We start from the raw sequence: 27,635 nt of genomic DNA, 5'->3' as shown, positions 1-27,635 counted from the left end.
ACATAACAGATATGATGGGAATGAACACCACAGTTCAAGAAATCAAAAATACACTTGCAGCAAATATCAGCAGACTAGAAGAGACAGAGCAGAGAATTAGTGATGTGGAAGACAGTACCTCAGAAATCAAACAGATAGTAGAAGGGGTCAATAAGAAGATAGAAAAAATCCAATTAGGATTTAGGGACCTGAATGACAATGCAAAACGCTCAAACATACGTATTATAGGCATTCCAGAAGGTGAAGAGAAGGGAAAGGGGTCAGAAGGAGTGTTGCAGGAAATAATGGCTGAAAACTTCCCAAATCTACTGAAAGAGACAGATGTACATATCCAAGAAGCACAGTGCACTCCACAAGTCATAAACCCCAACAGGCCCACCCCAAGACATATACTTATCAAATTATCCAATGCTCAAGACAAAAAGAAAATCCTAAAAGCAGCAAGAGAAGAGAAAACCATCACATACAAGGGAAGCTCAATTAGATTAAGTGCTGATTTCTCTTCTGAAACCATGGAGGCAAGAAGACAGTGGTATGATATAGTCAAGGTACTAAAGGAAAAACACTTCCAACCAAGAATACTCTATCCAGCTAAACTAGCATTCAAACATGATGGAGAGTTCAAAATATTCACAGACAAACAGAAACTGAAAGAGTATACCAACAAGAAACCTCCCCTTCAAGAAATTCTAAAGGGAGTTCTGCAGGAAGAAAGGAAAAAAAAAGGAAAGGCAAAGTTGGAGGAGAGTATAAGACCAACAACAACAACAAAAAAGACCAAAAAAATATACAAACAAAATATGACAAACACAAATCCAATCAAAATATGGCTAACACAAATAATTCCTTGATAGTAATAACACTGAATGTCAACGGATTAAACTCACCTATCAAAAGATTCAGACTGGGACATTGGATAAGGAAATATAACCCATCCATATGCTGTCTACAAGAGACACATCTTAGACCCAGAGACGCATGGAGATTGAAAGTGAATGGCTGGAAAACAATCATACAAGCTAACAATAACCAAAAAAAGGCAGGAGTAGCTATATTAATATCAGACAAAATAGACTTTAAATGTGAAACAATTGTGAGAGACAAAGAAGGATACTACATTTTAGTGAAAGGGAAAATCTGTCAAGAAGATCGAACAATCATAAATATCTATGCCCCTAACAAGGGTGCCTCTAAATACGTCAGGCAAACACTGGAAAAACTAAGTGAAAGAATAGATACATCTACAATTATAGTGGGGGATTTTAATACACCACTATCAACTCTGGACAGAACATCTCAAAAGAGAATCACCAAAGAAACAAAACATCTGAATAGTATATTAGAGGAGCTCGATCTAATAGACATATATAGATCGCTACACCCAAACACAGCAGGATATACATTTTTCTCAAGCGCACATGGATCATTCTCCAAGATAGATCATATGCTAGGCCACAAAGAAAGGCTGAACGAATTCAGAAAGATTGAAATCATACAAAACATTATCTCTGATCACAGTGGAGTCAAGCTGGAGATTTGCAAGGGACAGAAGCCCAGATTTCACACGACGATTTGGAAATTAAACAGCACACTCTTAGAAAAACAGTGGGTCAAAGAGGAAATCTCAAAAGAAATCAATGACTACCTTGAAACAAATGATAATGATAACACAACATACCAAAATTTATGGGATGCAGCAAAAGCAGTACTGAGAGGGAAGTTTATAGCCATAAATTCATATATCAAAAAAGAAGAAAGAGCAAAAATCGAAGAACTAACTGCACACTTGAAGGAATTAGAAAAACAACAACAAAGTAACCCAACAGGAAGAAGAAGGAAGGAAATAACAAAGATAAGAGCAGAACTAAATGAAATAGAAAATAAGAAAGCACTTGAACAGATAAACAAGACCAAGAGCTGGTTTTTTGAGAAGATTAACAAAATTGACAAACCTTTAGCAACACTAACAAAGAAAAAAAGAGAGAAGATGCAAATACACAAAATAAGAAATGAGAAAGGCGATATCACCACTGACCCAACAGAAATAAAGACTATCATAAGAGGATATTTTGAAAAACTATATTCCAACAAAAATGACAATCTAGAGGAAATGGACAAATTCCTAGAAACACATAAGCAGCCCATATTGACGAAAGAAGAAATTGATGATCTTAACAAACCAATCACAAGCAGAGAGATAGAATCAGTTATCAAAAATCTCCCAACTAAGAAGAGCCCAGGGCCAGATGGCTTCACAGGTGAATTCTACAAAACATTCCGGAAAGAACTGACACCAATCCTGCTGAAACTATTCCAAAACATCGAAATGGAAAGAACATTACCCAACTCCTTCTATGATGCCAACATTACCCTAGTACCAAAGCCAAACAAAGACATCACAAGAAAGGAAAATTACAGACCAATTTCTCTGATGAACCTAGACGCAAAAATACTTAACAAAATACTTGCTAATCGTATTCAACAACACATTAAACGTATTATACACCACGACCAAGTGGGATTCATCCCAGGTATGCAAGGATGGTTCAACATAAGAAAATCAATCAACGTAATACACCATATAAACAGATTGAAGGAAAAAAATCACATGATTATATCTATTGATGCAGAAAAAGCATTTGACAAAATACAGCACCCTTTCTTGATAAAAACACTCCAAAAGATTGGAATACAAGGGAATTTTTTGAACATGATAAAGAGTATATATGAAAAACCTAAAGCCAATATTGTTTACAATGGAGAAATCCTAGACTCCTTCCCTCTAAACTCAGGAACAAGACAAGGATGCCCACTGTCTCCGCTCCTATTTAACATTGTCTTAGAAGTACTTGCACGAGCACTGAGGCAAGAACCAGAAATAAAAGGCATTCAAATTGGAAAGGAAGAAGTCAAAATTTCATTATTTGCAAATGACATGATCCTATACATAGAAAACCCTGAGAGATCTACAACGAAGATTCTAGAACATATAAATGAGTTTAGTAAAGTCGCAGCTTATAAGATCAATGCACAAAAATCAGTAGCATTTCTGTACACCAATAATGAGCAAGATCAGGAGGAAATCAAGAAACAAATACCATTCACAATAGTAAATAAAAAAATCAAATACTTAGGAATAAATTTAACTAAAGAGGTAAAGAACTTATACAACGAGAATTATACAAGATTGTTCAAGGAAATCAAAGAAGACCTAAATAAATGGAAGACTATTCCTTGTTCATGGATAGGAAGACTGAACATTATTAAGATGTCTATCCTACCAAAACTGATCTACACATTCAATGCAATCCCAATAAAAATCAACACAGCATTCTTTAAGGAATTAGAAAAACTCACTATGAAATTTATTTGGAAAGGAAAGAGACCCCGAATAGCCAAAGACATACTGAAAAAGAAAAACGAAATTGGAGGAATCACACTACCTGACTTCAAAACATACTATAAAGCTACGGTGGTGAAAACAGCATGGTATTGGCATAAGGAAAGACACATAGACCAATGGAATCGAATTGAAAGCTCTGATATAGAACCTCACATATATAGCCACATAATATTTGATAAAGCCACCAAACCCTCTCAATTGGGAGACAGTGGCCTATTCAACAAATGGTGTCTGGAGAACTGGATAGCCATATGTAGAAAAATGAAAGAGGATTACCATCTCACACCTTATACAAAGATCAACTCAAGATGGATCAAAGACCTAAATATAAGAGCCAAGACCATAAAAACCTTAGAAAGCAGTGTAGGGAAACATCTACAGGACCTTGTAATAGGAAATGGATTTATGAATATCTCACCAAAAGCATGAGCAGCAAAAGAACTAATAGATAAATGGGACTTCCTCAAAATTAAAGCCTTCTGCACCTCAAAGGAGTTTGTCAAGAAAGTAAAAAGGGAGCCCACACAGTGGGAGAAAATATTTGGCAATCATATATCTGATAAGAAACTTATAACTTGCATATATAAAGAACTCCTATATCTTGAAAATAAAAAGATAAACAACCCATTTAAAAAATGGGAAAAAGACTTAAACAGACACTTCTCCGAAGAAGAAATACAAATGGCAAGAAAGCACATGAAAAAATGTTCCAAATCTCTAGCTATCAGGGAAATGCAAATCAAAACTACAATGAGATACCATCTTACACCCATAAGATTGGCAGCTATGAAAAAAACAGAAGAATACAAGTGCTGGAGAGGATGTGAAGGAAGGGGAACACTCATCCACTGCTGGTGGGAATGCAGAAGGATCCAACCATTTTGGAGGACAGTATGGCGGTTTCTCAAAAAACTAGCCATAGATTTGCCATATGACCCAGCAATACCACTGCTGGGTATATACCCAGCAGAACTGAAAACAAGGACACAAACCGATATATGTACACCAATGTTCATAGCAGCATTGTTCACTATTGCCAAAAGTTGGAATCAACACAAATGCCCATCAACAGATGAGTGGATCAATAAAATGTGGTATATACACACAATGGAATACTACTCGGCTGTAAGAACAAACACACTACAAACACATGTGATAACATGGATGAATCTTGAGAACCTTCTGTTGAGTGAAGCAACCCAGACATTGAAGGACAAATACTACATGACCTCAATGATATGAAATAAACAAGCTGCCCTAGATAGCAAGAGACTGAACGATAGGCTTACAGGAAATCGGAGGGTGGAGGAAGGATATGAGCCGATGTCTGCAGGGGTGGAACTTAAGACGAGATGGTGGTAAGTATGAACACAAAGAAGAGATAAAATGGGGGCAAGGGGTTGCCTTTGGTTGGGGCTTTACGGGTTTGAGGGTGGCTGGGGAGGGACGGTTGGGTAAGGTTGCCCAAAAGTGGGGGGAGGGAGGGGTAGCATACGAACACAGGAGAGGGTTAGGAGGTGGTGGAGAGTAAAATGCCGAGAAAATAATATCAAAATATAATAAAGAGGGTTACCTGTTTAGAATGCTCGGAGGGGAGGGTCTGATGCAGGACGGGCTCCTGGGGAATGTCTAAATGCTCATTCTGCCAGAGTGGGTGACACCATGGGGTAGAATCCCAAGTAGTGAGAGTGGGGGTGGACCCACATCCTGGGGAGGACTAATGCCACCTAATAGAGGGAACTCTATCCCTCGAGAGAAAGGGTGGCTCCCAGGGCATTGGGGCAGATGAGCAAGTTAGGCCCTAAACACTATTCCATCTATCTCTGGAAGTGGCCCCTCAGGAAACGGAGGTTGGCTGTCACTGTGGGCACCAAGGTGGAAGGGAAAATGGACGTTAAATGTGTGGAATCAAAGTAAATGGGGGGCAAGGGAGGAGTTTCTTGAGAGTACACAAGGATGGATATAAAACATGTAATATTACACCATAACATATAGGAGACGACAGACTGATAATGTAAACCATAATGTAAAACATAGGAGAACTAAAAATGTAAAGAACTGTGTATCCTAAAGTATGCACCATAATGTAAGCACAGATATTACCATGTTAGAAAGCTAATATCTCAGACTCTGTACATCACCTTAAGTAAATATGATGTGAATAGGGTGTAAGAGTATCGCTGTGGAAGGAAAAAGGTGTTGTGGTGAATGTATGGGAGTGCTGTATATTATATATATGCATTGCTGTGGTCTAGGACTCCTACGAAGAAATGCTGAATAATTAGGGGGGGGGGGGGAAAAAGGATAGGATGTGGTATTTTTTCAAGTCAACATTCTTTATCTAAGTTCTTTATCTAACTTTATTCAAGTTCTTTATCTATCCTTTAAACCCATCGCTATATGCCATTCCCTAGTAAGGGACCATGACATTATATTGGGCTTCAAATTTCGGGAAGTTCTGGATCACAGAGTGTTTCAACAATGGCAATGGAGGGATACTGGTATGGGATACCAATGACAGGTGATATATAGCTGACAGGGAGCTGTACAGAACATATGTCCAGGGTGCATGGGAATGATTGGATATACTCATAGTGGCAACAATTAAAAACCCAGCAGGGGGGGTACTGGGTTCCTGGCCAGTGGTGCTCTGTCGTGGTCCCTAGGGGAGCAGCGATAGTCTCCCAGGTACAGCGGCGGGGACCGGGAGGGAGTGAGGGTTCAACAGTGAGCCCATGATGCTAATGACTATGCTTGTGAGCTGATAAACCTAAAATAAGAACAAGGCCTAGAGCAACATTGTGCCTGGGAATTTCCTCCTGTCAGCCTTCATGTTACTCAAATGTGGCCAGTCTCGAAGCCAAACTCAGCATGTAAATGCAATGCCTTCCCTCCAGCGTGGGACATGACACCCGGGGATGAGCCTCCCTGGCAACGAGGGACCACTATCAAATACCAACTGATGATGCAACTGGAAAAGGACCTTATATGGAAGGTTCAATGCGGATCAGCAGAATATCCATGTCTACATAAGATAACATGACTTTAAAATGCTGTTTGACCTAAAGTAAGGGGGAAATGGAAAGGAGAAATGAGTTTATATGGCTACGAGTTTCTAAAAAAGAGTCTGGAGGCTGGCAGAAGGATTGCCCTCATGCACAACTGAGCAGAGTCAGAGAGACAGATAAAGCAGATACAACCCCCAGATATTGGTTCCTATGAAGGCTAAAGAGACCCATGGGAGTTATGGTCATGGCTGATGGGGTTTACTACCAGGGCAGATGGCCCCTCTCTGGAAATGGTGTTTATGTGTGATGAATCTGGACTCAGATGGGGTCTCCCTTCATAAGACTTTCATACTAATCTGCTGGAGGTGCAGTTAACGTTGGGGTTTAAGATATAGTTAGGGGATTTGAATCTCTGGACTGATAATGTGATAGCCAGGTCCTGAGCCTCAACAGACTCCAGCACCTACAATCTGATTTATTGGACTTACCACACTCAGCTAAGATGGAGTTGAAGAAGGACAATCACCACACCATGGAGCCTAGAGTGATTACAACTGAAAATGGGAGGATGGCAGCCAGCATCCATGTGGAATCTGAGCCTCCTCTTGACATAGAGGTGCAATGGACACAACCAATCCAATGTCCACATAGAAGAGGTGGCATTGGATTGGGAAAAGTGGACATGGTGGACGATGGGTATGGGGAAGGGCAGGAAGAGATGAGAGGTGGGGGCGTATTTGGGACGTGGAGCTGCCCTGGATGGCGCCTCGGGGGTGATCACCGGACATCGTGGATCCTCACAGGGCCCACTGGATGGAATGGAGGAGAGTATGGGCCATGATGTGGACCATTGTCTATGAGGTGCAGAGGTGCCCAAAGATGTACTTACCAAATGCAATGGATGTGTCATGATGATGGGAACGAGTGTTGTTGGGGGGGGAGAGGGTGGGTGGGGGGGTGGGGTTGAATGGGACCTCACATATATATTTTTAATGTAATATTATTACAAAGTCAATTAAAAAAAAAAAAAGAATGTTTGAAAAAAGAAATTATTTATGAAATATATTTCCAGAAATTTTTTTAAGAAGTATCTTTTTTATGTTCTTAATACATTGAAGTAAGTGGTACCAAACTTAAAGAGAAATTTAGAAAAAAATGAAATCATGCTTGATACAGTGGACAGAAATGAATAAATAGCAGAAAACTATTTAAATTAGCATTTTAGATAGAAGTGAGTTTTCAGAAAATAAACTATTAATGTTGAGGAAGGACTTCAGAAATCCTTTGAGAAGGAAGACTCAAAGAATGGAATTAAAAACAGAAAATATGCAGATCTAACTTAAGTATAATAGCAGTTCCACGAAAAGAAGTCAGACTAGAACTAAAGCAAAAATTTTAAAGTAATGTTATAGAGCAGGAGTGCTTAACCTGGGTTTCAGGGAGTCTGTAAGCTTGAAATGAAAAAAATCAACTTATTACCTTTATTTTCTCTGACCTCTAAATGAAATCTAACATTTCTTTCACTTATGAATGCATGGAATAAGTTACAATAGTATTCATTTCATATCATATTACAGTTATTGCATATCGTGAAAAATTGCTTATGCACATTCATACTTCGAAATTATGGCATTCTTAGACTGGACTCAATCTGAGTGCCATAAAACTATTTGCTGCCTCATTCTGAGAAGGTCCATGGTTTTCACCTGATTGGCAAAAGGGTCCGTGGAATAAAAAAGTTTAAGAACCCCTGTTATAGAGAATCAAAAACTGAAGATCCAACAAGAAGCAGGAAACAAAACAATTGGTTCATAGCTGTTGTGTAATGAAGAGGACAACTGGTGAGATTGCAAAATGAAGGCTTAACCCTGCTCTGGAGAATATTAATGATTGGCAAAAGGGTCCGTGGAATAAAAAAGTTTAAGAACCCCTGTTATAGAGAATCAAAAACCCAAGATCCAACAAGAAGCAGGAAACAAAACAATTGGTTCATAGCTGTTGTGTAATGAAGAGGACAACTGGTGAGATTGCAAAATGAAGGCTTAACCCTGCTCTGGAGAATATTAATGAAAATATTCCAAGTTGCTTCGTGGTGATATTTGTTGTTTTAATGATAGGAATAACATTTTTTTAGAATAAAAATTTGAATGCTAGAGAATAAAATATTACCTCAAGAGAAAGAAAAAGTCACATTGGCTTCAATAATTCTCCTTAAAAAAAAAACCACATGTCAGAAAACACTGAAGACTTTTCAGAGTCTTAACAGGTAAATTTCTCAACTCAAAATTCTATCCCAAACTAGAATAATAATGTTGTAAATATGCTTACAAAATTCAATGAAAAACCTGAAAATATTTCTTAAAATAAAATTTTATTAAAACAAATATTAATAGTGTGAATAATCCATTTTTTCGAGTATTGGAATAAGTTAGATTCAACCAAGTTGTTACAAGTCTCTAAAGGTGATCCAGAAAAAGGGATTTCTCTATTAGCTAGAGTGATTAACCCCAATTACCAAGGGAAAATTGTTGTTCTTTGTGACACAGAAGATTATGTCTAGATATCCAGGGATTCTCTGGGAGTGACTCTTGGTATTTCCATTTCCATTATTAAAGATTAATTGCTACTTCCACATCCAAAATTTTAAAAAATATCACTACCACTTTGGGCCACTTTGCTCCAGTATCATCGTCTTTTCCCATTGTTCTCCGTTCTTAGTGGAACCAACTTCTTCCTGCAGTTAATAACCTCTGGGTTACCTCGGCATCTGCCTTCTTCCTCTTTCAGTCTTCAGTACCTGTGCGCCCAACACCCTCAATTAAGCCTTCTTTCTTTAAAAATACTTGGTGGGAATTCTGTTTCCTCATTGGACTCTAACTGACACACGAGCTACGTAGTCTTTCCCAGGCTTAGTCTTTTCCATGTGCAGTGGCACATGAAGTAAATTAAATTATAGTTTTGAAACTATAATCAAAGGATGGTCGCTAAGACAAACAGTGATGAGTTGACATAAAGAAGCCATGAATTTTATTCGCAGTTAAAGCTACAAACACACTCATAAGTTCTTTTTACTGTGGAAAGTACAGTAGGGATGTCAACTCCCCATTTCTAACTTTTGTTACACAGAGGAACAGTGTGAGAATGATTCAGAAGGTTAAGTGGTATTGAGTTTCCGTATGACTCTATACTTCCTCAGCTCTTCTTTATATCACTCTCTTTGGCACTTATTATTTCACCATGAGAAATATATCATTTGTCCTTCTTCAGTTCACCCACAACAGCATAATTAGTATTTGTTATTAATTATTTAGGCATGGTATTGAAAGATCCATTTATTTGTTTAACCCAAACTTATTGAGTAACTATTATATGCTAGCACTGTTCTAGGTGCTGGGTGTACAGCAGTGGGGAAAAAAACAGATCTCAAACCTCAGTTTTCAAGAAGAAAGTCTGACAACACATAGAAGTATATAACATTTTCTTTGGTGAACATTAAACACCCTTACATGAAATGACTTCATTCACTCTATCATCTCTTTTGATTTTATTTATTTATTTTTTAATTAAATTGCCTTTTTTATAATGTACACAGATCATGAAAATGTTACATTAAAATAGAAGAGGTTCCCACATACCCCACACCCCACACCCCACTCCTCCCATATCAACAACCTCTTTCATCATTGTGGCACATTCATTGCATTTGGTGAATACATTTTGGAGCACTACTGCACCACATGGATTATAGTTTACACTGTAGTTTACACTCTCCCCCAGTACAATTGTGATCTACTCCCATAGAACCATATTCATTTGTAATCAATCCTTTCTGGTTAACAGGAGATATTATGATTGTTCTCATCGTCTGTGCTTGGGTTTCAGAAAACATGAAAATGTCAGTCATCTTTCAACATACATGAACAAAATCTTGGCAATGTAAATTGTCTGTAGAAAATAATGAGTTTATATTTTTACTGGTAGATAATGAAGTTGCACTCTGCTATTCACCTCTTCCAAACATTATTTGTTTTGAAAAGATGAGATTTATGAACAATCATTTATATATTATGGATATTTTGAAACACAAATAATTTTCTCATAGATAGAACCAGATGATAGGCAGGGGAGTTCCTTTAGGGGTGCTTATTGATCTGCTGGATATACTGTTATTGGGAATACTATCTGCATAATCAGGGCCGATCACAAGAATCAAAGCCTCATCATCTCCCTGGGGCTGTGCTGAAGAAACATAGTCATGTAATTTTCAATAAAGTTCTTTTCTTTATTTATTATTTTGCACCAAAGAGTCTGTTAATACAGCCTTATTTCATGTTAGAATAAATTAAAGCAGATCATGTCATATCTTTATTACTTTAAAATGTAATAAGAATATTGATGAGTGTCATTCTAGTAAGATTTCAGAGTGGGGTTTAGGATGTTTAGAGAAAGTTTAGTTTAATTAACTATGCAGTAAGAATAAAATATCTCTCAAGGTCAGTTGCTTTAAGATTGCAATGGATGGATAAATAACTTCAGGTCTATGTCAGGTCACTATCATACCACATTTCAGAGTCTGATATTTTCTATTATTCATCCCACCTCCCAGCAATAATTACTGGTTGCATAGCAAAGATACAGAGAAATTTTAAGACATCTCCTGCCTTCAACGTTTTGGAAGCATAGGAGCAGTGATGATTCCTCTGAGACAACTACAGTGGACATTTATGAATAGTGCTTTATATCCTTTGAAGGACGAGCTGATGTGATGTTTTCACATCAGGATAATTTTTTTCCGATATGTAGATGTGGAAGACAAAGCTGAGAATATCCGAAATCTACTCTGCTAGTCAGTAGCATAGCTGGAACATGATCCTAATGTTCTTGTGCTGCTGCTCTGCCAAAGAAGCAATATATGGGAACCTCCTATATTTTTCAATGAAACATTTTTTTGTGATGTATATATCTTCAAAAAAATACAATTTAAAAAAAGATGAGGTGGGGGGGTGGGGAGTGGGTTATATGGGAACCTCTATGTTTATTTGTTTTTTTAATTTTTTTTAATGTAACATTCCTTGTGATCTATTAACTTTAATAAAAAAATAACAGAAAAAAAAGAAGCAATAAAGCATGTGGTCATTACAGTGAGATTAAAATCTCATCAACTCTTACAAGATTTCTGAGAAGTGGGATTTTCTGGCTGGAAAGATCAAAGCTGGTTTCTTGGAGTGGGACGACACTGGGAATGGATTCTTAAGAGCATCCTAACTGTGGACTGCAGTGTCTAACGCATGACTTCAACTCATTGTGAGGACGTTCTCTTGTTGAAGAGCTTCCACAAGGCAACCTTCATATCCCGGTTTCTCAGACTATAGATGAAAGGATTTAGCATTGGGGTCACTGCCACATACATCACAGTTATCACTGCATCCTTCAGGCTGTAACTGGTCAGAGGGTGGCAATAGATGCCCATCACTGTCCCATAATACAAAGAAACGACAGTAAGGTGGGAGCCACAGGTGGAAAAGGCTTTGAGCATGCCTTTCGTGGATGGAACCCGTAAGACAGTGGAGAAGATGTGAACATAGGAAAGAACGATGCATATTAATGGCACAGAGAAAACACTGACTCCTAGGTACATCATCTTCACATTAAAGTGGATGTCAGAGCAGGACAACTTGAGCAAAGATGTAATGTCACAATAGAAATTCGTCACTTCTTGGTTACTGCAGAAAGACACTCTGGCTGTGAGCAAAGTCTGGGTGAGGGCATTGGCATTTGCAATGACCCAAGACCCAACAACAAGAAGGAAACAGGATCTCGGGTTCATAATTGTTGTGTAATGAAGAGGGCGGCTGATGGCCACAGCACGATCATATGCCATCACAGCTAAGATATAGCTGTCGGTGTTAGCCAAGGCAAGCATGAAATACATCTGTGTTATGCATCCCCCAAAGGAGATGACTTTGCTGCCAAAGAGATGATTTGTGAGCATCTTAGGGATGGTTACAGATGAGAAAAAGATGTCAACCAAGGAGAGGTTGGCAAGGAAAAAGTACATGGGGTTATGAAGGCGAACATCAGAGTGAATGGCCCAGATGATGAGCAGGTTTCCCATCAGTGTGATGGGGTAGATGAACAGGAAGAGGACAAAGAAGAAATCTTCCTGTGCCTGCTGACTGCTAAGTCCTAGGAGGATGAAATACAAGATAGAGGACTGGTTTTCTTTCTTCATGGCTCCTTCAGCATGAAAAGGGAGGAGAATCCAGAACTATTAGTGAAGTTTTTTTTCTGTGATGAAATTAGTTATCCACAACTCTTACTCTAGTGATTAGCTTTCTCTCCAAGAGCTTACTAAATCTAGACAGAGACAGTATATGGGGGGAAAAATCCTTTGGTCTGTGGGAGTAAATGTTAGTCCCTGCTGGATATTTCTGTGTAGAAAGTTAGCAATCTGTACATCAGAAGTTCCCATTATCAGTTACTCCAGTCCCTCTACCAAAAAACACCTATATTTTAATCACTTAAAAAATAATTAACCTTTCATATTCTTTGTGTTAGTCACTTTGTTAGGCTCCTGGAATCATAAACATGTGATAATACCTGTTAATTCAGCCATTTATTCACCCTATAAAACATATTCTCAACTCTTAAGTAACTTAAAACTTAATGGAGGAGACAGAATCACACACTAATCTTATATCTGATAAGGAAAAGACAGCATCGGGATTCTTTGACCAAACATTCCTGTGCAAAGCATGTGTCAGTAGAGAGATCAGTCAACACAATTAGGAATTGTTCCCCTGACCAAACTCAGGTTGAACCAGAGTCCAGGAGGTAACAGGTGTCTACACGGCATTGGGAGGTTGTAAAACATAAGAACCATTGAGTTTATTTAAGTCCCAGTGAAACCAGCTCAGTGAATGTCCTCCCCATGTGTCCTGTTTTCAAAGTAGACTTTCCATTCATTTCTTCTCCAAACTATAATAACAATGTCTTTCTCTTTGATGTGTATTTTCTCTTTGATTATTTTTTGGTGAATCATGTAACTCCACAGTGGTTTTCTCTGTACTTTGCCATTGACTCTCAGGTCTGTGCCTTTAGGCTTGACCTGTGTTTCCCATATTTCCATATTCTGTTGTCCTGCCGATATGTCTGATGAAAGTCCTTATTGTGAATCTTCAAACTAAGTAAGTTTTCCCGGGGAGGATATCTATGTATTGTTTATTTTTACCAATTTAGGGACATTTTTCACTGTATGCACTAAGGAGATTTTAAATTAATAATTTTAATTAAAGAATTTATAGTTGTACAGACGAATCATGAAGATAATACAGAGTGCACAAAGAGACTAGCTCTCATTATTTCATGAGTTGAGTCCAAGTGCACTTCATGAGTTCCTCAAATGAGGGATGCTCACCCAGTTTATCCCTTACCTCTACATCTGATCTTGCTGATTCTCCATTTAAAGAAGATCTTTTATAATCAAACATTTCTATTTCTATCTCAGTGAGCATTTGCAATTTCTAACCAAAATATCATATTGCCCCCTTAAATACTTGACTACAGGGTTCCTCCTTTTATTGCTTATTTACTTATTTTCTATCTGGTTGCATCATCGTCTTTTTGGTGTGTCACTTTGCCACAAGTGGGCCTGCACCTCTCTGCTCCACACAGGTCTGGGATGCCTCTTTTTCTTTTTTAACCAGGAGGTCCCAGGAATCAGACCCAAGTCCTCCATATGATAAATGGGAGCTCAGTTGCTTGTGCCACAGCTGCTTCCCAGGTTTCCTCCTTTTAGGACATCATGTGATCTCAGTTCGTACTAACTGTGGCAGAGACTACTACTGCTCACCCAAATGCAGGTTGTTCTCTTTTCCTAAATCCTCAGCTACACTACATTTCCCAGGCACTCTTGCAGTGCGGGTGGTCACGTGGCTGATCCTACTCAATCTATTGATGAGCTCCAATTCTGGGCTTCCTTCATTCTCCCATTCCCCTTCTGCCAGCGGGATGCAATGGCAAGGAGGCGGAATTGGATGGTGGAGTCACATGGTGGAATGTGCCTGTGTGCCTCTTTCTCCATCTATCGGCCACCTATTATGACATATGCCCACCTGAGGCTTTTATAAGCAACAGAAATTATTCCTTTTATTTCACTGCACATTTACTTACTTTTATGTATTTTATCATTTTCATTTATTTTTCAAATATTTACAAAAACACTCCTTATTTTTGTTATATAAAAATTGGAAAGGAAAATTCAAAATGGATAACATTCACAGAAGATGTGATTGAATCGTAAATAAAAATAATCTGTACAATTACTATGAGAATTCAGGAAAATTTGAAGATAGGAATCAATATTAAAAAGTCAAAACTGTTCTTATATCAAGAACATTAGTTCGAAAATATAATTTTAAGAAAGCTCCACATTCACAATAACATGGAAATATAAGCAATATAAAAATAATTCTAACAAAAGAGGTCCAAGACTGGTATCCAAAAGTTATAAAATTTTATTAAAGGTTAGAAAAAATATGTATAGAAAAGGGAGAGAGGCAATGTTAATGGAGAGAAAGACTCAGTGTGAAAAGGTCAATTCTCTGTTTAATCAATCAAAGAATTTGATGCAATTGCAATCAATACCATAGGTGTCTTTTAAATACGGAACTTAACAAACTGAAACTAAAAGTCATGTAGGAGAATAGAGCCAAGAGAGCTAAAACAATTTGAGGAAAAAGAATGACGAGGGCAGAATTGCCCTGTCAGGTATCGAAGTGTTCTGCTAGGGCTTTAGCTTTGATCCTCAAACAGTGGAGTAGAACTGGAGTGAGGACTGACAAATGACCCTTGTTCAGATAGAGAGCCCAACACTGACCAAGGATATATTTGCAGTTAGTATATGGTATGCTTTGGTGTTTTAATATGCAAGAAAAGGGTGGATTGAGTAGTCAATTGGGTATCCATGCTTAATAAATAGAGAAAATAATTTCTAAAGGATTAAATGTGAAAAGAAATAAACTAAAACTTTTAGAGGAAAACAAGTTTACAGTGTCACGAGAGATATTGATTTCTTAACCCTGACACAATGCAGAAATCCTAAAAGAAATAATTGTAAAATTTGAATAACTTAAAATTAAAAAGGTTTGGGTGAAAAAGATAATGCAAAGAGTAGAGAAAGACCAGGCATGGACTGCAAGAAGATTTTGCTACACATACAAATGCTAAGGAATTTATATACAGAATACATGAGAGTCTTACACAATAATAAGAAAAAGATCTGAAACCCGCTAGGGAAAAATGAGCAAAGACTTGAAAAGGCAATGAATAGGAGAAACTGGTATTACCAATAAACAAAAGAACAGATGTTCAACCTCTTTAGAAATGAGAGAAATGCAAATTAAAACAAATTCAGTTTAATATTCTTCACCTTGGAACAAATGTAAATTCTGAGAATTTCCAGTGTTAGGAAGTGGAAAAACGTATGTCCTACTATGAGGCTTTTAAGTTAGTATAATCACTTTGAAACAACTAGGCAAACTCTCATAAAGCTGAAAATTCATACATCTTTGACCCAGCAATTCTTACTTCTAGAAGAGACCTTACAGAAACTCTAGCACAGGTGGTCAGGAAGATTTTCACAAGGATGTCTACTCTAATAGAGAATTCTTACAAATAGTCTAACATATGAGAAAAGGAAGAAAATTGGGTCGTTTTCTTATTCATGAATTCTGGACAGGGTTATTATGAATGAATTTACATGGATAAATGAAAAAGATAAGGAGATGGAAATAAAACAAGGCTGGAAGGTAAATACCATATCACATAATATATTGAATATTAACATTTAAAATAATACACACAAATGCAGTACAGTATAAATCTTAAGGGAGAATACTACTCCCATCAGATTGGAAGAAAGAGAGCTTCCACTGTGTCTTTAGTATATATTTAAAAAGATACAGAAAGGGACTCAGAGAAGAGGGGTTTCTGAGCACAGGGACTTGGGATGGAGAGCCACAGTGCCCATGGCAGGGGTCGTCATGGGCAGGGATGATTTCTCCTGAGACTCTGGGGAAAGACATAAAAGAAACTTAAGCCACCAGGAGGAGAAGAACAAGGGGGAAGAGCCACATGATGCTGCAGACAGCGTGAGAGCCTTGAGTTCACTGGACGGAAGCCAGAATCTCAGGCGATGCTCAGCCACTCAAATTCTCCTTCCTGGAAAGCATTTATGTTCTGTTACCCCCTCCATGAGTGTGATGGTGCCAAGGAAAGTTTACAGGAACAAAAGACGCCAACTATTTCCCCTTGGCATGTGGGGACAGCATGCAAGGCCAAAGAGCTGACTCAGAGTGTTTTGAGATCTCCCTGATAGTTCAAAGAAATACCATTTCTTCTCAAGTGCCTGCCAACAGGTCCCATTGAATGTGGAGAGGAAGGTGGCTTTCTAGCTCCTATCAAAGAGGACAAATGCATACACACCCATTAAACACACACAACCACACCCAAAGGCACACACACACAATATTACACCAGGAGATCGAGCTTACTACAGAGAAACCCAAACCAGAACCACCCCTCCCTGATCTTGTTTTCATAAAAAAAAGACCAAGGAGAAGAATTGTCAGATAAGATCTAAAGCCTTGCTTTCAGTGTCTCTTAGTTCATTATTTTGGTGCCTGTTGCTGGATTGTGTAAACAGGAGGGAAATCTGGATGGTCTGACAACAGAGGCGGACAAAAGAGGGGAACTATTTCTCCTAATCTCTTTGTGTTTATCCCCATGTCTCCCAGATTTGACTACTCGGGTTCTGGAGTTTTGCTAAGATTTAAGTCCTGGCCTTGACATTACTTTTATTGGTTACTTTAACCAATTCATTCCACCTTTTTTTTCCCATTTGATAAAAGAACATAAGAGTCCTACTTACCTCCTGAGGGTTTGACAGAATCAAAGGAGATAATTTATGTCATGAATTTGCTGGCACATAGTAAGGGTAAGGAGTGTAAGGTAAAGGCTAGCTACCCCTTGATCTAGCTGCCATTAGACACCTTTCTCCAATGTCCACAGTCCCTACTAGGTGCATCTGTGCTGAGATCAAGTGAGCACCAAAAGGATCATGCCCAAGGCCTTCAGTCCTCTTCCAGAAATATGGTATTTACAACCAGCTGCTCTAGCACTTACTAGCACTACTTTTGGGGGAACAGATACTGGATAAAGGGCCAGTGGTTGGCCTGGTGAGATGATCCCTGGTCTTTTCTTCTTGATGTGGGGGAAACAAGACCAGGATGGTTGGAAATGGTGAATCTAAGATTCCCAATAGTGGAGAAGAAAGGACAGGCAAGGCTCTGGTGCTGGAGCAGTGCTGGGACTTGAAGAAGAGGTGTCCAGATTCCTCCTTAAGGAAGCATGACAGCAGAGCAAAGAGCTATTTAGAAATATGCAGTCTCCCAGAACACAAGTCCCCCAGGTCTTCCTTCAGGCCAAGTCCCAGTAATTGTTAGGACTCTTTCACATTCTCCAGACATTCCCTCAGGTAACCCAGTGCCAGTGCCTGTCAGGGGTAATTATTTCCAGAGTTTATTTTCTCCAGAGCAAGGATGGGTGAGAGGGTTTCCAGGAGAGTGTGTCCCTCAGGTCTATGCTCTGGAATGGCCTTTCTAGGATCTTTGTTGGAATGCAGTTGCTCTCTTTGTCCAGCACAAACTTGGGGCCTCCTCTCTGGAACTATGGGCTTAGGCTACCGTCGGTTTCCTGGCCTTCCTTCTTGCCCATGCTGGAAACTATTTTTTGTAAAATGAGAAAAAAAAAATTTTTTTTTTGATTTTTTACTCTAGGATCTGGCCTGAGGAGGGTTAGGGTAGGAGTTATACTTTCTTTTATTTAGGGTGCTCATAGTAGATCTCATGAATTTTTAGATTTTTAGAGATAGAAAGGCTCTAGATGTTATGGGTCACTTCTTGTGTGTATCAGTTTTATAACAACCTACAATAATGGTCATTATCTTAAAATTTAGTACCTTTTATGGTAGAGAGGTTCTGTAGAGGACCATAGTGAAGACTGGGCTCTGATTTGATTTGAATTATACTGATACTTAGAAATTGGATCATTATTTTATTTATTTACTCACCTGCAAAACTGGAGTAAGAACACCACCAAAAACAAAAACAAAAAATTAAAAGCAGTTATAATAATAAATCTTCATAAAGTTATGATTATGCAGATCAAATAAAATAATATCTGAAAAGTTCTTAAACCAGGGCTTGGAACATAGTTTGCTTTGTTTTGAATGTCACTTAGTAAATGTTAATTGTTATTTTACTTGCTCCTACACTGGTCCTTTAATTGTTGGACAAGTCTCCCAAATCTTCTATGAGATTAAGGACATGGTAGATGTGGAAGCTTCTGTTAAGGTACATTTTCCTCTTGATGAGTTCCAGGTGAGGCCCAGGGCCCTGTTGCTCCCTGCCCTGTGTTCAGATCATTGTCTGGCTCCCAGGACAGCCCTGTCCAGACATGGGAAAGATGAGACACCCCATGAAAGATATTTTCTTCCTAGTAGTTAGATTTTGTCCTACTCATAATTTCTTACTAATATCATGTTTATTTATTGGATACAAATTAAGTGTAAAGAATTATGTAAGGATATAGAAGAGGAGGATGAAGGAAATGATGCTATAACTCTCAAAAACTCGCAAATATTTTCTTTATACAGTAACTACCAAATTCATTAGCTTGTCAGAGGAATCTCTGAAACCTTTCCCAGTAGGAGAAAAATCTCTGAAAGGTGATAGAAGCTAAATATAATTGTGTGTTGACAAATTCTGGGTATGGTTAAATTCCTTCTTATTTAAAGACATTTAAAAATTAGAAATGACTGATGAACTATATTTCCATAATAAGAGAAATGTAGAATACCTTAACTACTTGGAAGAAAAACTTATAAGCAATTAAAAACAGAATAGAATATTTTTAGAAATATCTTTTTCCATAGTTTTAATACATTAAAATAAGAGTCACCACATTCAGTGGCAAATCTGGAAAAAATATGAAATGGTCATCTTGAAAAAGAAGAAGTAAGTTGGAAGATTCACAGTTCCTGATCTTAAAACTTATTTCAAAGCAGCATGATACTGGCTCAGGGACAGATGAGTGGAGTCATATTGCGTGTTCAAAAATAACCCCCCATACTTATGACCATCTGAGTGTAGACAAGGGGGTAATGGAGAAACAATAGTCTCTTCAACATAAGGTGATGGGAAAATTATCTCCATTGGAAAAAACAAAAAAAGAAGAGGACCCCTATCTCACACCTTATTCAAAAATCAACTCAAAATGGATCAAAGACTTCAGTATAAGTGGCAGAACTCTCAAACTCTTAGAAGGTAAATGAAAAGTCCACTCATGTTCTCTACAAAGGTGAGTTCCTAACCCTTGTGCTTTCTAAACTGTCCCGTGCAGTGCAGCCGACGTATCTCTACACCCAAGCAAGCCATACGTGGATAAAAACACGGATGAAACCTATACCATGGACCAATGCAAAGATTGCCCAGACAGGTCCGGCTCAGGTCCACCTAAGAAAGAGAGGCTTTATACTTTCTCCCCTAAAGCCTAATTGAAATGCCTGAGTCTTGTAATTGTTAGCCTGCTGTCAATAATCTTCCCATCAGACCAGGTGAATAGTAAATGTAGAAACATTTGTTAAATTGCATTTCCTTCTCCATAAGTGTCAGTTCATGCACTCCCTGAGCCCTGTCGTTACCTGCCCTTTGTTTAGATCGTACTCCACTTCCCAGTCATGGGCAGGATTATACCACAGGATAGATACTCTGCAAATATTATCTATGGACAATGACTACAGTGTTCTTCAACTTATCAAAGGATTAGCCCAACCCCATGTTCCCCATGGAGAAGAAACTCTGAATGGGTGATGGGGGGGGATTTAATTGCCTGTTGGCAAATTCCAGGTCTGATTAAATCTCTTCATATTTATAGACATTTTAAAGAACAAAATGATCTTTGAAACACATTTTCAGTGTAAGAGAATGGTACCAACACCTTAAATAACTGAATGAGAAACTTATAACTGAAAGCAATTTAAATTACAGAACGAAAAAATTTTTTGAAATTACCTGTATTCCTGCTCTTAAGACATTAAAAATAAGAGACAGCAAACTCAGAGACAAATTTAGAAGAACATGTCTCTGGATCTAGCAGACAGCAGAATGAAGAGCAGAAAAAAAGATTTCAGTTGCCATTTAAGCAGATATGGCACTTCAGAAAATAAATTAGGAAAGTGAAGGTTGGGCTTCTGCAGTCCTTCCAGAGAGATGACTAGAAGGACCAAGGTTTCAGATTATAAAGGAGAAGACAAATGTTGAGAGAATGTGGAAATCTATTTTATGAGTAATCTTAGTTCCACAGAGAGAAACCAGAAAAGGTTAACAAACAGACATTTAAGTAAACACAAAAGATCATATTATAGAGAATCAGAAATCTGAGACTGCATACCGAGCCACACTTGAGAGAAAGGCTATGAAAATATCCCTTGATATATCCTATTTGGCATTTTAATAATAGGAATGAAATTGTTATGAACACAAATTTTAGTTCCAGAGATTAACAGATAACCTAAAGAAGAATTGAAATTCCCGTTGGCTTCACAGTACTTTCTACAAAAGAACAAATGTTAGAAAATCCTGAAGAATGAACAGTTTTAAGAAGACAATTTCACAACTCAGTATTCAATCCCCAGCTAGTATTATCATGTTGTAAATTGGTTTACAAAATTAAATTAAAATACTGAAAATATTTCTTAAAAATAACATTTTATTGCAGCAAACAGGGAGATTGTGAGTAATCTAAATTTCAATCATTGAATAAGTTTAAAAAGATGATGAATTTGGAGACAGAGAAGGATTGTGCTTTTGTTTTCATGTATTTTTATTCCACCTTTGTATATTCCCAGAAAATGTATTTTTTGGATGTCTATAACATTATGAAAATGCTATCAATTATTACCTTTTGGGATTTCTAATTTTAAGCCTAATATTATGTGCTGGCTAGAGGGACTGATCCCAATTATCAAGGGTGATTGAATTGTTGCTGTTACACATGTTGGGGACACAGAGGACAGTCTGTTTAAAATATCAGGTGCCTAAATTGTACAGATTTTCTATTTGGGGTGACCGTTGCAAAACATTGTGGATGGAACAACAGCACCAAATCATATATTTGAATGTAGTTAAAGGGGAAATTTCAGGCTCTCGCTCTATCTCTTTCTCTCTCTCTCTCTCTCTCTCTCTCTCTCTCTCTCTCTTTCTCTCTCCATATATATATATACACACACACACACACGTACATATATATACACACACACACATCTGGAATAGAAATTTTAAAACAACAAAGGACTGTACAACACAAGCAGGGAAACCTAATATAAACTATGAACTATTCATAATAGTACAATTATAAAAACATTCATCATGTGAACAAAAGTTCCACACTAAGGCAAGGTGGTAATAACAGGGGAGGTATAGGAGAACCAAGTATTTTCTGTATGATTTTCTTTAAACCTGCAAATTCTCTAATGCAAAAAAAATTATACATAAAAAAGCACATACTAATACTTCAGGTAACTGAACTGCTGCCCCACCCCTCCCACCCCCCCCTCACACACACCCTGGTGTTATTTCTGTTTCCTGACTGGACTCTATCAGATTCTTTTCCAGACTTAATCTGTAACAGGTCATTGACCCATGAAGTAAATTAAAGTGTTAAAAATTACTTCGGGATGCTGTGTTAGGCAGAATCAAAGGAAGATAGCCAAGACAAATGATGACTGATATAACTTACAGTGTGTTTGAAGCGACAAGCACACAGATTCTCACAATTGTAGGAAGTACAGTAGAGGAGGTCAACTCCCCTTTCTAACTCTAAGTTACAGAGGAATTGTGTGTGAGTGATTCAGAAGTTAAAGGGAACTGATGTGGCTCAAGTGGTTGAGCAACTGCTTCCCTGATGAGAGGTCCTGGGTTTGATCAAACAAACAAAACAAAACAAAACACAAAAAAACAACAGGCAAACAAAGGAAAAAAACAGCCCAGCAGATAAATGTGGCTCTGGTTGTGCACCGGCTTCCTGTGTGCAAGGTCCCTGGTTCAATCCCCAGTCCCGTTACCTCAGAAAAAAAAAAAGTATGGAGTTTTTCTAAGAAGCTATATTTCGTCAGATCTTCCTTTTTACTATCCTCTATGGCACTTATTATTTCCCTACTGGAAATGTATGATTTGGCTTTCTTGAGCCCACACAACAGCAAAATTAATCTTGAATACACATTGTTTTTTCTCCCCTCCCCCACCCTGCTGTTTGCTGCCTGTACCCATTCACTGTGTCATCTTCTGTGTCTGTTTCTTTTTGTCTTCTCCTCTCATTTTCTCCTGTAGGCGTCACCGGGACTGGATCCTGGGGAACTCTAGTGTGGGAGAGAGGTTCCCCGTGGCTTGCACACCTCAGTTCCTGGTTTCTCCTGTGTCTCGCCTTGACTCTCCCCTGCGTCTCTCTCTTGTTGTGTCATCATCTTGCCGCCTGGCTTGCTGCGTGGGCCTGGTTCACCCTGCTACACCTTTACCAGGAGACCCAGGGCTCGAACCCAGGTCCTTCCATATCTTAGATGGAAGCCCAATCACTTGAGCCCGTCTGCTTCCCTAAATTTCTTTTTAAATCAAGGAAATTTAAAAATGAGACCCTCTAACTTTTTTTTTTAATCAGAAGATTGACCACACTAGGCCCATATTCTCCTACAACAACAAAGGGTGGCAGCTGGGTACAGGGTACTCTTTTCTTTCCCCCCTGGCTGAGTGCATCATCATCTTTTTGGTGCATCGCTTGACCGCGCACATCCTGTGGGAACCTGCATCGCATCACACAGGTCTGGGATGCCTTTTTCCTTTTTTTTTTTCTTTTTTACCAGAAGATCCTGGGAATTGAACCCAGGTCATCCATATGGTAAATGGGAGCTCAGTTGCTTAAGCCAAAGCCACTTCCCTGAATTCATTATTTAGGTATAATTTTGCAGGATTAATTTATTTGTTTGACACAAATTTATTGAGTAACTACTATGTGCACATATTGTGCTGGGTGTACAGCACTGAATAAAACAGACCCCAAATTTCACATTCTCATGAGGACAGACAGACAATAGGTAGATTTAAGTAATATTTTCTTTGGCCAACATTGACATACCAGAACTAAAATAACTTCCTCTTTCCATCATGTGGCCATATACCCATAAGATCCAGATGCATTTATAATCAAATCCTTGTTGATTATATTGTTCTTATCCTTGTTTTTTTAGGGTCTCAAAAAGCATTAAAAAGTAAATAGAGTCCTCTTTCAGCATCCATGGACATACACTTGGCAGTGTGCATTATGTATACAAAATAATTCTATATTTGACTTGTAATTAAAAAGATTACATAATGGCAAAACTTGTATACTGTTCTGAAATTCACTCAATACAACTCTAATTCATTATTCTGTTTGGAAGGAAGAGATTTACGAACAATCAGTTATATATTATAAATATTTTTTAAAACATTTATAATTTCCATGGAATAAAATCAGATCATTGGTGGTAGAATCCTTTAGAAGGTGTTTTTTGATCTGCTGGATTAACTCTCTGTGTTTGGGAACTATGATGTACATAATCAGGGCTAGTCACCAGAATAAAAGCAGAATAAAAGCATCACCTTGATGATGCCTTGATTTGGACATTTGTTCATCTTCAAACTATATGTTAATAAATACCCATTATTTAAGCAGATCTATTTTATGGTATTTACTTAAGCAGTCTAAGAAACTAAAACAAATGGTGAAAATCAACATTCAAATGGTGATTTGCATCCTTTAAAGCACAACCTGATGTGATCTTATAATAGCGTGAGAGGAAGGCAGATATTTTTGTCATAATACGAAGATGTGGAAGACAAAGGTGAGAATTTCCAAACTCTACTCTGCTAGCACAGCTGCAACATGAACCCAATGTTCTCATGCTGCCTTTCTGCCAAAGGAGCAATAATGCACACAGAGCGGTCATTTCATTAAGATTGAGGTCTCATCAAACTGATAGAGGATTTCTCAGAAGTGGCATTTTCTGGCTGGAAAAATGAATGCTGGTTTCTTGGAGTGAGATGATTTGGGGGCTGGACTCTAGTGTGCATCCTAACCGTGGACTGCAGTATCTAATACATTACCTTACATTCACTGTGAGGAAATTCTCTTGCTGAAGAGCTTCCCCAGGGCAGCCTTCATGTCCCGGTTTCTCAGACTATAGATGAAAGGATTTAGCATTGGGGTCACTACCATGAACATCACAGTTATCACTGCATCCTTCAGGCTGTAACTGGTCAGAGGGTGGCAATAGATGCCCATCCCTGTCCCATAATACAAAGAAACAACAGTAAGGTGGGAGCCACACGTGGAAAAAGCTTTGAGCACGCCCTTGGTGGATGGAACCCGTAAGACAGTGGAGATTATGTGTACATAGGAAAGAATGATGCATATTAACGGCACAGAGAAAACACTGATTCCTAGGTACATCATCTTCACATTAAAGTGGACGCCAGAGCAGGACAACTTGAGCAAAGATGTAATGTCACAGTAGAAATTCATCACTTCTTTGTTACTGCAGAAGGACACCTTGGCTGTGAGCAGAGTCTGGGTGAGGGCATTGGCATTTGCAATGACCCAAGACCCAACAAGAAGAAGGAAACAAGATCTCGGGTTCATAATCGTTGTGTAATGAAGAGGGCGGCTGATGGCCACAGCACGATCATATGCCATCACAGCTAAGATATAGCTGTCGGTGTTAGCCAAGGCAAGCATGAAATACATCTGTGTTATGCATCCCCCAAAGGAAATGACTTTGTTGCCAAAGAGATGATTTGTGAGCATCTTAGGAATGGTTACAGATGAGAAAAAGATGTCAACCAAGGAGAGGTTGGCAAGGAAAAAGTACATGGGTTTATGAAGGCGAACATCAGAGTGAATGGCCCAGATGACCAGCAGGTTTCCAATCATGGTGATGGGGTAGATGAACAGGAAGAGGACAAAGAAGAAATCTTCCTGTGCCTGCTGACTGCTAAGTCCCAGGAGGATGAAATACAGGGTAGAGGACTGGTTTTCTTTCTTCATGGCTCCTTCAGCATGAAAAGGGAGGAGAAGCCATAATTAGTGGAGGTTTTTCTGTGATGAAATTAGTTATCTACCACTCTTACTCTAGTCATTAGCTTTCTCTCTCCAAGGGATTACTAAATCTAGACAGAGACAGTATATGGGGGAAAAAATCCTTTGGTCCGTGGGAGCAAATGTTAGTCCCCGCTGGATATTTCTGTGTAGAAAGTTAGCAATCTGTACATCAGAAGTTCCCATTATCAGCTACTCCAGTCCCTCTACCAAAAAACACCTATATTTTAATCACTTAAAAAATAATTAACCTTTCATATTCTTTGTGTTAGTCACTTTGTTAGGCTCCTGGAATCATAAACATATGATAATACCTGTTAATTCAGCCATTTATTCACCCTATAAAACATATTCTCAACTCTTAAGTACCTTAAAACTTAATGGAGGAGACAGAATCACACACTAATCTTATATCTGATAAGGAAAAGACAGCATCGGGATTCTTTGACCAAACACTCCTTTGCAAAGCATGTGTCAGTAGAGGCATCGGTCAGCACCATTACGAATTGTTCCCCTGACCAAACTCAGGTTGAACCAGAGTCCAGTAGGTAACAGATATCTACACTGGCATTGGGAGGTTGTAAAACATAAGAACCACTGAGTTTATTTAGGTCCCAGTGAAACCAGCTCAGTGAATGTCCTCCACATATGTCCTGTTTTCAAAGTCGACTTTCCATTCATTTCTTTTCCAAACCATAATAACAATGTCTTTCTCTTTGATGTGTATTTTCTCTTTGATTATTTCTTTTGGTGAATCATCTAACTCCATAGTGGTTTTCTCTGTACTTTGCCATTGACTCTCAGGTCTGTGCCTTTAGGCTTGACCTGTGTTTCCCATATTTCCACGTTCTGTTGTCCTGCCGATATGTCTGATGAATCTTCAAACTAAGTAAGTTTTCCTGGGGAGGATATCTATGTATTGTTTATTTTTACCAATTTAGGGACATTTTTCACTGTATGCACCAAGGAGTTTTAAAATCAATTAATTTTAATAAAAGAATTTATTGTTGTACAGAATAATCATGAAGAAAATACAGAGTGCACAAAGAGACTAGCTCTCATTATTTATGAGTTCAGTCCAAGTGCACTTCATGAGTTCCTCAAATGTGGGATGCTCACCCAGTTTATCCCTTACCTCTACATCTGATCTTGCTGATTCTCCATTTAAAGAAGATCTGTTATAATCAAACATTTCTATTTCTATCTCAGTGAGCATTTGCAATTTCTAACCAAAATATCATATTGTCCCCTTAAATACTTGACTACAGGGTTCCTCCTTTTACCGTTTATTTATTTATTTTCTATCTGGTTGCATCATCGTCTTTTCGGTGTGTCACTTTGCCACATGTGGGCCTGTACCTCTCTGCTCCACACAGGTCTGGGATGCCTTTTTTTTCTTTTTTAACCAGGAGGTCCCAGGAATCAGACCCAAGTCCTCCATATGCTAAATGGGAGCTCAGTTGCTTGTGCCACAGCTGCTTCCCAGGTTTCCTCCTTTTAGGACATCATGTGATCTCAGTTCATACTAATTGCGGTAGAGACGACTACTGTTCACCCAAATGCAGGTTGTTCTCTTTTCCTAAATCCTCAGCTACACTACATTTCCCAGGCGCTCTTGCAGTGCGGGTGGTCACGTGGCTGATCCTACTCAATCTATTGATGAGCTCCAATTCTGGGCTTCCTTCATTCTCCCATTCCCCTTCTGCCAGCTGGATGCAATGGCAAGGAGGCGGAATTGGATGGAGGAGTCACATGGTGGAATGTGCCTGTGTGCCTCTTTCTCCATGTCCACCTATTATGACATATGCCCACCTGAGGCTTTTATAAGCAACAGAAATTATTCCTTTTATTTCACTACATATTTACTTACTTTTATGTATTTTATCATTTTCATTTATTTTTCAAATATTTACAAAAACACTCCTTATTTTTGTTATATAAAAATTGGAAAGGAAAATTCAAAATGGATAACATTC

At 38.3% G+C, this 27,635-nt stretch overlaps 2 protein-coding genes across 2 annotated transcripts; both read right to left on the bottom strand.

Annotated features, from left to right (window-relative positions):
* Positions 1–11,710: 11,710 nt before the first annotated feature.
* On the bottom strand, positions 11,711–12,643 carry LOC101413334 (olfactory receptor 1A1-like). Its single transcript, XM_004476286.1, has one exon. The coding sequence runs from the start codon at positions 12,641–12,643 to the stop codon at positions 11,711–11,713; it is 933 nt and encodes a 310-aa protein (XP_004476343.1).
* A 12,032-nt stretch (positions 12,644–24,675) lies between these two features.
* Positions 24,676–25,608, bottom strand: LOC101412909 (olfactory receptor 1A1-like). Its single transcript, XM_004476285.1, has one exon. The coding sequence runs from the start codon at positions 25,606–25,608 to the stop codon at positions 24,676–24,678; it is 933 nt and encodes a 310-aa protein (XP_004476342.1).
* Positions 25,609–27,635: the final 2,027 nt, after the last annotated feature.

Source organism: Dasypus novemcinctus, chromosome 21 (assembly GCF_030445035.2).
Source record: "Dasypus novemcinctus isolate mDasNov1 chromosome 21, mDasNov1.1.hap2, whole genome shotgun sequence".
NCBI classification, from domain to species: Eukaryota; Metazoa; Chordata; class Mammalia; order Cingulata; family Dasypodidae; genus Dasypus; species Dasypus novemcinctus.
The sequence above is the reverse complement of the archived record's forward strand: the minus strand, read 5'-3'. Positions and strand labels throughout refer to the sequence as shown.

Excerpts from the sequence above, each read along its gene's own strand:
- LOC101412909 (XM_004476285.1), bottom strand. The coding sequence starts at position 25,608 with ATGAAGAAAGAAAACCAGTCCTCTACCCTGTATTTCATCCTCCTGGGA.
- LOC101413334 (XM_004476286.1), bottom strand. The coding sequence starts at position 12,643 with ATGAAGAAAGAAAACCAGTCCTCTATCTTGTATTTCATCCTCCTAGGA.